This window comes from Salminus brasiliensis, chromosome 24, assembly GCF_030463535.1.
Source record: "Salminus brasiliensis chromosome 24, fSalBra1.hap2, whole genome shotgun sequence".
In the NCBI taxonomy this organism is placed as follows: domain Eukaryota; kingdom Metazoa; phylum Chordata; class Actinopteri; order Characiformes; family Bryconidae; genus Salminus; species Salminus brasiliensis.
In genome coordinates this window covers 4,910,160-4,921,529 of record NC_132901.1, presented here as the reverse complement: position 1 = coordinate 4,921,529, position 11,370 = coordinate 4,910,160, and the positions used below count along the sequence as shown (strand labels likewise).

At 42.2% G+C, this 11,370-nt stretch overlaps 1 protein-coding gene across 1 annotated transcript; it reads left to right on the top strand.

The window, feature by feature from the left end:
• The first annotated feature begins 1,104 nt into the window (after positions 1-1,104).
• LOC140546899 (C-type lectin domain family 4 member A-like) lies at positions 1,105-11,157 on the top strand. Its single transcript, XM_072670357.1, has 7 exons — positions 1,105-1,211; positions 4,525-4,725; positions 7,409-7,549; positions 7,718-7,753; positions 8,164-8,306; positions 10,559-10,665; positions 10,766-11,157. Exons 2-7 carry the CDS (start codon positions 4,545-4,547, stop codon positions 10,920-10,922), a joined length of 765 nt encoding a protein of 254 aa, XP_072526458.1. The 5' UTR covers positions 1,105-1,211; positions 4,525-4,544; the 3' UTR covers positions 10,923-11,157.
• The last annotated feature ends 213 nt before the right edge of the window (positions 11,158-11,370 follow it).

Here is an 11,370-nt window from a genome sequence, read left to right as displayed (position 1 = left end):
GGGCAGAGGATAAGAACAGGCTTTAGTGATTTGATTAAAACTTCTGTAATCTATACAGGGTCTCTGGCCCCCATCTTTTTTCTTTAGAAAGAAAAAGCCTGATGCCACAGGGGAGGTAGAAGGGCGAATGAGTCCTTGAGCTAATGCCTTCTGTACGTACTCCTCCATAGTCGTCTACTCCGTTTGAGTGAGTGAGTACACCACAATCTCATAGTCCCGATGAGGGGGCCATTTTGTGGCATTAGTTTTACTAAATACTTCTGAGAAGCGGGCATATTCAGAAGGAATACATATAGGAGTTTGGGCTTCAGGACCTCAATAGAGGTGGACCTGAGCATAACCATGGGTAGGGAGAGACAGTTCTCATCACAATACAGAGACCAAAACACAATCTCACCCTCAGACCAAGAAATTATTGGGTTGTGAGTTTTTATCCAGGGTAAATCCAGCACAATGTTATAGTCTATGGAGTCCAAAACAAAAAACCAAGGTCCTCAAAATGTAGAATGCTGACTTGCATTCGAACAGTCTGTGTGATGTATGTGATAACCCACTGTCCACGGGTCCTCCATTGATGGCGGTTAATGTCAGTGGTTTCTTTGTGCAACCCAAAGATATCTGGAGCTGAGCAGCGATATTAGCATGGATAACGTTTCCCTCCGCGTCAGAATCAGAAAAAAAAGACAGGCACAGTACTATGGCAGTAAAGAGTCACAGGTAAGTGGAAAGACTTCAAAACCATAGCCAGAGTGGGAAAACTCACCACACCAAAGTAGCCTCCACACGCTTTCGCAGGGATGGCACTGGAGGTCTGTATGGGAGAGCGTGACAGTCACATAAAACTTGACTGGCAGCACCATAATACATGAACAAGCCTCCTTGAAACCTGCAAAGTCTCTCCTCTGACAATAGACGAGCGGATTCACACTGCATGGGCTCTGCGCCCAGGCCGCTACACAAAGTTCCCTGGTATGAATGTGCAGGAAACACTGACAGAACTGTGGAGAATCATCATCTTCTTAGTTCAGAAACGTGCTCATGCTCACTCACTGTCTCTGCTTGGTTCCTCTGCAGGTCCTACCAGGCCGAGCCCTCCACAGTGTGGCAGATAGGAGTGGTCCTGTACGACATGCTGTGAGAAGAGAGCCCCATCGACACCAGGAAAGAGATCATCAGGAAGAGACCTCACATACCTGGCCACCTGTCTCACTGTGAGTGTACACACACACACACACACACACACACACACACATCTCTGTTTCCTTTTCTAATGACTGAACTTCACTGGCTGAATTAAAATATGGTGGTAAAGAAGCCGACTCTCCAACCAGTGGTCACCTAACTTCATGAGCAGCTGAGTTACATGACAGCTTACAAGTTTCAGGGAGGTTTTGATCAATATGAAGCCATCTGAAGATTCATGTAGAAAATGACCTCACTAAGATGTGAGGAATCCATAACTTCACAGATTTCACATGGTTTGCAGGAAGCTGGAGACATGAAGAAGGTCAGGTGTGTCCAGACTGATGAACAGAGCTGAGGTTACTGTTCAACTTATTTTACTTACCATTTAATAACTTCTTCATCTTCCCAGGAACACTTAAAAAATATACTAAAGTATTTAATTTTAGAGAACTTTACTTTCTACAATAAAACACTTGTGTTTTTTGCAGTAAAGAACTGAATAAAATTGCTAAGTTTGTAATTTTACTTAAAGCTGGATATCACTGATCAGCCTTACAGCCTCAGATTCAGCATTTAAGCTGCTGATTAGCGCCCTCTTGTGGACCATCATGATGTTCACACCCAAACTCCACCTGTTTCAAATTCTGACTGAAGCTCCAGACAGGATTATGAAATACTAGCAAATACTACTCACAACTGTGGGCTTTATGGACTAATGATTTTCCACAGTACACACACCTCTCTACTGCCCTCTAGAGGATAGCAGCTGCAGCTCCATTACTGAATAGGAGCAACAGTGCTGGTTCTTCAAAGCACAGTTTAGTGAATCTGTTGGTTTTCTGAATGGATCAGTTGATGATCTTCAGTTCATCTATGAGAGAAAATCAAACTGCTGCTACTGATCTGCTTCAGTTCATACAGTCAAGTCTTTCAAGTCATTAAAAGAGTTATTGTCATTAAAAGTTTATGATCATACTAAACCTTGATATGTATTGACATTAAAATGTTCAAATGAGCCCAGAGGTTGTTCTTATTTTTCCATCATATTGCATTCATCTTACATTATTACACAAATAAAGTTCATTTAATGGCTTTATTAGTGTATGCCCACACTGCCACCTTTCTGCCACCAGAGGGAGCTCCCAGCCAAAATCAACCTAATTGACTACAGCTGGGCTCTGCCCTGTTTAAGCTCACTCATGGCACAGTCATGTGTTTTGCCCTCAGAATCAGACCTTGTGGGTGTCGCTTCTTGAAGGAGTCCTTTTACTGATTTTCCTTTTTACCAGTATCTTTGTGACCAGCCTAGAAGGGAATCAGTACCCTCTGGGTCATTTCTTCCTCCATTGTTTTCCTGAGTCATTTGACTCCTTTTAAAAGTGAGAAAGTTCTGTTAGTTCCTTGCTCCTTTGCCAAGGTTCCCTTTTGAGTTCTGACCAGGCTACCTAAAGGCCAGTGGGTAGCTTGTCAGTTTGTTTTCTCCTTTGTTTGTTTGGGCATCCTTTCTTCCATTTTCCTGCCTCTGTGTTGTCCCTATCCTTTTAAGCTTTACCATCCTAAGTTCTATCTAAGTTTGCTGGTGACACTGCTGTAGCAACTCCTTAAAGCACTGCTATACTCTACTGTTTCCTTTTTCCTCTTGCATTTCATCTACATCTTTAGTCTTAGTTTAGGCTGTTTTGGTCTTTTACCTCTTGCTTTACCTCCACAGTCACTAGTACTCCACCCAACAAACCCCAGTTCATACCCCACTCTCTGCAATACTTTCTTCTCTGCATTTAGATCTACCCAGGTTGTTGTCTATACCTGGGCTAAAAGACACATGACCTTTCAGATTTCACCTCCGCAGGACTGGTGCCCCCTTTTACAGAAAGATCAGATCAGATTATATGGAGGACTAATACAGTGTTAAGGTCCTTTACACACATATTCTTTAATAGGGTCATGTTTACCTGCCCCAGAGAGTCCTATTCTATTGAAAGTACTTCTTTACAAAGACTAGACAAGCTGTGTTTGTGTGTGTGTGCATTTGCACATCTGTGTCAGCAATGCAGTCTTTGTAATACAACTAAACAGCAAACATTTTATCACTAATAATATGTTCAGTCTTTTGTCCAAAATCTTTCATAAAACGAATCCTAAAAATAAAGTTTGGACTGACTCTGGCTACGTCTCTGACTTCAATACATACTTTAATGAGGCTAAAAAATTAAAAGAGAAGACAGAAACCTCAGTTCTGCTCAGTAAGTGGTGATGATGTTCAGCACCATGGACAGTTCCAGTAACGCGACCTCAGAAATGTATCACGCTTAAGCACAGTGGTCATCCCAGCTCAATAATCAATAAATCAACACACATAATAATCAACAGCTGATCTGCAGATTCTGTGACCTCCGTATGCAATCAAACACTGTCTTTATTCTCTGTTGGAGTGGAACTGAATGTGAAAGAGGCAGTTCTCCTGCTGAAAATCACACTTCTGTACAGACTCTGTGCTTTAAAGACTATGAGGACTAACAGACTGTAAGAAATATGCACAGCTTGTTGTTGGTGTGTTCTACAGTAATGTGTGTGAACTCAGTATCTTTGGATGCGGGAATTCTCATTCAAACTCACATTCAAACCCCCTCAACCTCCCTCCTGGCCAACCATATCTGTTTGTGTCCCAGTATGACTAAATGTTTAGAAATGGGGTCAGGCTGCACTGCAAACCACTGTGTGTGAGTGTGTTTGTAACACCACATAGCTATGCCTTAAACCTTCACACAATGAGCTCAGGCACATTCTGTGGGTTCCAACTTTCTGTTTCATGTGGTTTTTCACAAAGCTCACAGCAATAAACAATGACCATCTGAAATACAAAACACACACACACATAGACACACCTAGCATGTATCAACTGTGAACCTGAGTAAAGTCATTATTATGAGTTTATTGTGTGTGTGTGTGTGTGTGTGTGTGTGTGTGTGTGTGTGTACTCAATATTGAAAGAGTGTGAAGGCTGTCTAAGACCATGATTCCCCATGGTGAGTCCCCATACTCACACACAGACCCTGACTCCTTAAACAGGGGCTAACTTTAAACTTCTCACACAGAGAACACACACATTACAGTATGTTTAATAAATTGTATCAACAGAGACACAAAATAAAGTGAATTAGTGGGCTTGAGATAATGCTCTGCTTCATGCAGACTAGCTGAGACCTCAACTTCCTGTCCTGAGAGCAGCATATATATTACACGCAACCACAAACACTGAGTCAGTCTGAGAGCTGGAGGCTCTGATGAATGTAGTCTGCAATTGAACAAAAGTATTCTAATCAAGACTGAAATCTGCAGATTTTTCTACTTGTTCCAAAATGATCCGGAAGAGAGCAGAACCAGAGACAAGTGAGGATGTATATACTAATTCAGGATTTACAGCAGACCTCAAATCGACTGCTTCAAATGACAGCAAGGACTCATATGAGGATATCTATGTGAATGAAGACGTTCCAGAGACTCGTGTGACAAGAAGCCATAAGGGAACCATGACCACAGGTACACTCACACACACTGCAAACATGGCAACAACATTTAGTTTGAACTGATTTAAGATTTTGAGTCACTGAGAGAAAAAAATATTAATTTCTTGTCAGGTCAAGAGATTTCACCCTGGAATTGTGCCAATAAGATTCTCTGAACAAGCACATTTGTTACAGTGTGGCTGGTTGATGAAGCTTTTGCATGTGTACTACAGCACACAGAGGAGCGCTACAGGGCTTCTCAGTCTTGCACAGCAGGTCTTGAACAGGGCTCTTGCATGCAGTGGTTGACTGCTGGGCCTCATCACCCTGTGAGTGTGGTGGTGAGAAGTAGAACTGTGAAGGGTTCTTCTTAGAATGGTGCATCTGTAATTGACTGCTTTGTTTGTAAGTGAAGGCCTAAAACCCTGAGGAGAACTAGATGATGGGTGTTCATATTGTGGCTTGCGATAAATGACCAGCAATAAATGCATAAATGATAATGTTAAAAAAGTGAGCAGCTGGTGTGGAATGTAAGATGAGTCTAGTTAAGAGTGCAAAATCCAAAATATAATACTGCAGAGAGAGAGAGCAAAAGAGAGAGATCTATTTCCTTTTGATTATACAGGTAGGTCTTGTTCCCTGCTATTTGGCTGCCTGCCAAGGTCCACCTCCATTCTTCTGGTGTCAGGATCTTAAATAAAAAAAACTCTTGATAATGGTTCCCTGGAGGTATCTGGAGGAACTTCCACCACCAGACTTTTGTAATGGATGGACATGTGATTTCTTCTGAAGGAGAGTTTAGCCCTGTCTGTAAGTGAAGGCCTGTAGAAACACTGTAGAAAAAAACACTGCTGAGCTACGATCAGCTCTAGTACTGAGATCATTAGCAGTCAGAACCGTGTACTGGTTTGTGTATTGTTGTGGGTACAGATGTATTACAGTGAGTCTGTAATAAAGACACTGTAAGCGAACTGGCCTTTGACCCCTGCTGAAGAAGTGACAGACACAGACAAACCAGTGAAATGTGTGTGTGTGTATGTGTGTTTTAGCAAGCACTAAAGTCACATGGTAGTTGTATGTGTAGAGGAAATGTGGTTGAGGTGGGAATCTAGCACACACTCGCTTATCATATCAGCTTAAATATCACACTGCACAGCAGGACACACACAGCAGGCAAAGGCTGGATCTTCTCCAATCACAATAGAACACTGGTCACACTGGGGTTATAAAACATTTAAAGGGAATCCAACTGTATTCAGACAAAACCAGAAGATGTGCCTGAAAACAGTGGAAAATACCCTTAAGACCTTTATCTTATAAATTTCTGTGATTTGAGCCTCTGTTCACTGGGCCAACCAGAAAAGGATGACCGGTTAGACCGGTGCTATGCTATGTCAAAAGTTAACCCAGCTGACCAGCTGGATCTCTAGCTAGTAGGCAGTGGTGGCTCAGCAGTTACAGCTCTAGTCTATTGATGAGGATAACTGGGTTTGGCAAGAGGCTCTTCACCCTCTCAGCTCCCCGGGCACCACAGCAATGGCTGCCCACCTGGGCACCAGTCATCGGTGTGTTTCACTAGTGTGTATGTGTGTGTCTTTGGGTTAAAGGCGGAAGCCAACTTTCATGTGTATCGGACACAAATGATGAATATGTTTGTCTTGTTTTGTCTTGTCTCCTCATCTAGCTGAATGCATACCACACCAACTGGACGCCAACTGGTTTTTGTCACAGTACTTGGCTAGGCTATGCTTGGCTAGGGTATCTGCGTATCCAGTGATGTAAACCAGCCAGTAAAAGCAGAGCTCCTAACTTTGTTTGAGTGCACCATGAGAGGAAAATAAACACAAAAAATCACAAAAAAATACATCTGAGCTTTTTTAACCCAATCTAGTTACATAATTACTATTACAGCTGCAGTTACAGCTCAAACATCGGCAACTACGGACCCATTTCTCTTCTTTCTGTCCTGGTCTTGGTGTAGTCATGGATGATCAGTTATCATTCTTGAGTCAAGTTGCAAATCTAACTTGGTTCTGCTGGTTCCTCCTGTACAACATCCAGAGAATTCGACCCTTCCTCTCTAGAGAGTCGCCCAGGTGCTCGTTCAGTCTCTCGTTACTTCAAGACTTGACTACTGCAACTCTCTTCTGGCTGGTCTCACATCATGGCCCCTGTAGCATATCCAGAATGCAGCTGTGTTCTCTTCACTGGCTTCCTGTAGCTGCTGCCCGCATCAGATTCAAAACCCTGATGCTGGCCTACAAAGCCAAGAACGGACCAGCCTCTCCGTACTTGATGGCAATGGTCAAAAGCTGATCCGCACCAAGAGCCCTTCCAGCTTCAAGTATGGCTCGGCTCGACTCGCCATCCTTCAAAATCTACAGAAGACAAGTGTCCAGGCTTTTTTCTGTACGGACACCAAAGTGGTGGAACAAACCACTGACGGCAGAGTCGCTCGCTGTTTTCCAACATAGACTGAAAACCCACATCTTTCGTGTGTACTTGGGTGAAGAGTAGAGTACAATGGTCTCCTCATCGACTTGTGTTTAGTAGTGTATAAGCTTGGAGGTATCGTTGAATTTTTTGTCTACTCAAACTAGGTTATTCCTGAGAAAACAGTGAAAGCATTTTTGTCGCTCTGGATAAGAGTGTCTGCTAAATGCCGTGAATGTAAATGTAACAGTGATAAAGCTCATGTATCTGTGTTTTCCCCATAGAGATTCACTCTGCCGGAATCAGACGATACAGACTGACTGCAGTGTGTCTGGGGCTGCTGTGTGTTTTCCTGCTGACTGCCATCACACTGCTGTGGATCAAGTTCAACAACCTGACTGCAGAGAGAGACCAGTTACAGACCAGTAACACCAATCTGACTGCAGAGAGAGACCAGTTACAAAGCAGATACACCAAACTGACTGCAGAGAGAGACCAGTTACACACCAGTTTCACCAGCATGACTGCAGAGAGAGACCAGTTACAAACCAGTACCACCAAACTGACTGCAGAAAAAGACCAGTTGCAGGCAGAGAGAGACAGGCTGCAGAGAAGACTTTCTGAACTGGGTCAGTGATTAACTGCAGTTCTTAATTACACTCACTGACCACTTTATTAGAAACAGATTAAGAATTCTAATACAAGGGGTCTCAACTTTCCCCACACCATTACACTAAATGTCAGTTTAAACTGTTGACTCAAGGCAGGCTGGTTCCAGGAATTCCTGCTGTTTATGAACTAGGCACTGGAGTGAGGGCGGCAAATTGCTCCAAGTTATTCTGTTACATGTAACTGATTTTGAAGTCCTCTGTAAGTGCTCTAAATGTGTCCTTGTTTGGGCCACCTCTATCCTCACCCTTACTTTAAACCCTCAATGGTCCAGTTACAGTAGCCTTTATGTTGGTTTGGACCAAATGGGATAGCATTGATTTTTCTGTTTTAAATGTGGATCACAATTCAACCATTATTTGATCTGTAGAAAAAGTCTCTCAGGATCTATGGATCTACTTCAACTCCAGTATCTATTACATCTCTACTGAGAAGAAGAGCTGGAGTGAGAGCAGAGAGGACTGCAGCGAGAGAGGAGCAGACCTGCTGATCATCAACAGCAGAGAGGAACAGGTGAGAGAGAGATGTAAACATACCTGTTTGATTAGTACAGAAACTTACAGTACTGTAAAAATCAGATAGCTCTAAAACTGTTGAACCCCTTAAACCCTTAATGCAAATCCATACTTCCGTTCTTACAACTACATCACAATTAACCTTAACCCTACAATAGAACCCTTTGGAACGCCACAATAAAGGCTAAATGACTGCCAAATAATTCTCAGTAGCTTCTGCATTAAAAACAACAACTGAATAATAACCTTAGGGTTTAATGGGTTAATACTGTTTATCTCAGCAGTGTTTATTAACCTGTAAAACACTGTATTACTGTAGTAAATTCAAATAAACAAAAATCCAGTGGTCAGAAATCAGAATGTGCTGTTGATCAGTAAAGCACAGAACAAGACAGGTAGAAGACTATACAAATTGGGTGCTAGATGGGAACTGGACATGCTGGACTTTCTCAAAGAGAACTTTGTAAATGGTTAAGCTAACACTCTCTCACAAACACACACACTCACACACATATCGATCACAGTGTGTTGTTAATTAGTTTATCAGTGTTTACAAACGTGGACAGAAAAACCCACAATGGTCACAGAAGTAACTTAAATCTGACAAAAGTAATAATAAACACAAATTCTATGAAAATGAACAAATGAAAATCCAACATTGATTTCGAACCATGCTTCAGTTATTTTTAAAAATAAACTCATGACACAGGCCTGGACAAAACTTATGGTACCCCTGAAAATAATGTGACCAAAGGAACATGATAAATCAAGGTGTGTCCACTAATTAGCATCCCAGGTGTATACAATCTTGTAATCAGTCAGTGGGCCTATATATAGGGCTACAGGTAGTGACTGTGCTGTTTGGTGACATGATGTGTACCACACTCAACATGGACCAGAGAAAGCAATGGAAAGAGAAGATTAGGAGATTAGAAAGAGAATTATAGACAAGCATGTTAAAAGTAAAGGTTATAAGACGATCTCCAAGCAGCTTGATTTTCCTGTGACTGCAGTTGCACATATTATTCAGAAATTTAAGATCTATGGGACTGTAGCCAACCCCCCTTATGTGGATAATACAAATGGTAACAAAAGAGCCCAGAAAAAAAGAGATTAAAGGTGAAATTCAAGCTCAAGAAACATCAGTGTCAGATTGCACCATTCGTCATTGTTTGAGCCAAAGTGGACTTCATGGGAGAAGACCAAGGACGGCACCATTGTTGAAAACAAATCATGAAATTGAAATTTGACTGAAATTTACCAAACTACATGTTGACAAGCCCCAAAGCTTCTGGGAGAATGTGCTATGGACAGGAACTTTTTGCCAAGGCACATCAGCTCTATGTTCACGGATCGAAAAATGAAGCATATCAAGAAAAGAACACTGTTACTACTGTGAAACATGGAGGAGGCTCTGTTATGTTCTAGGGCTGCTTTGCTGCATCTGGCATAGGGTGTCTTGAATCTGTGCAGGGTAGAATGAAATCTCAAGACTATCAAGGGATTCTAGAGAGAAATGTGCTGCCCAGTGTCAGAAAGCTTGATCTCAGTCACAGGTCATGGATCTTGCCACAGGATAATGTCCCAAAACACTCAGCTAAATACACCCATGAATGGCCAAGAGGAAAACATTGGACTATTATGAAGTGGCCTTCAATGAGCTCTGAACTAAATCCTATTCAGCATCTTTGGAAGTAGCTGAAACATGCCATCTGGAAAAGGGCACTCTTCAAACCTGAGACAACTGGAGCAGTTCCCAGGAGGAGTGGGCCAAAATACCTGCTGAGAGGTGCAGAAGCCTCATGCAAAAGCCAACTGCATTGATTGTTTAATTACAGTGATTGCCTCAAAAGGTTGTGCAACAAAATATTTAGTTAAGGGTACCATCATTTCTTTCCAGGCCTGTTTCATGAGTTCATTTTTCAAAATAATTCTGTTGAAGCATGGTTCAAAATCAATGTCAGATTTTCATTTGTTAATTTTCATAGAGTTTCTATTTATTATTACTTTTGTCAGATTCAAGGTATTTTCTTTCATTAACCAAGGAGTACCAACAATTTTGTCCACATGTGTATTTCCATCTCAGACAGTCTTTACATAGTGCTGATGGTCTCACAGGTTTCCTGCAGGTGGAACACAAACTGATCACATGATCAAATGTGTGTATCTTTGGTGTGTGTGTGTGTGTGTGTGTGTGTGTGAGTGTACTGGGTTGCTGGAAATGTGTAAGCAGTTATTGTACTTCAACAGGACTTTATTCACAAGATGAGAGGAGGTCAGCAAGTGTGGATTGGTCTGACTGACAATGAAACAGAGGGGGTCTGGAAATGGGTGGACAGCTCAGCACTGACCACTGAGTAAGAGAGCACTGAACTGAACTCAGATAATGATGCAGTTACTGACTCTCACTCCTCACTGCTCTGATAAACACGCTGATCCTCTGATTCTCTCTCTCAGATTCTGGGGAACTGAAGAACCCAATGGAGCAAATGAACATTGTGTCATAACAGGCTATTGGTCTGATCCTGTAAAGAACTGGGCTGATTTTCCCTGTAATGATCAGTTTGTTTGGATCTGTGAAAAGAGATTATTAATGAGGGAGGGAGCATGTTAGCGTGTGTGAGTGTCAGGACCTCGTTACCACGCTTCACCGGAGCAATCCCAAGATTGCGCCATGGACCATATAAGGAGTCTTTCCTTCGTTAACCTAACTTGAGTCACCTGGGACTGTGGCTTTATGTGCCCCTGTATATTGCTCACAGACTTTGCTGTGGTCCCAGGTTTGTTGATTTTGCCAAGCCCAGGTGTCTTTGCCACATTCAGTTTATACACTTTGTCCATTAGTTTGCTGCATCCCTGTTTACTCCTGTTTGGTTGTTCCCTGATAATTTGTACCTCTTGTTATTAAAGCCTGGCATCAACCATCCTTTCAAGTGTTTCCTTGTTTCACTGCCACGCCTGACCCAGCATGACAGTGAGTGTGTGTGTGAGAATTCAGAAATGTGGGTGGAGTCTATAAATAGAATCAGATCACTTTCAGCTAGGTCTTTTTAAAAGTCTTT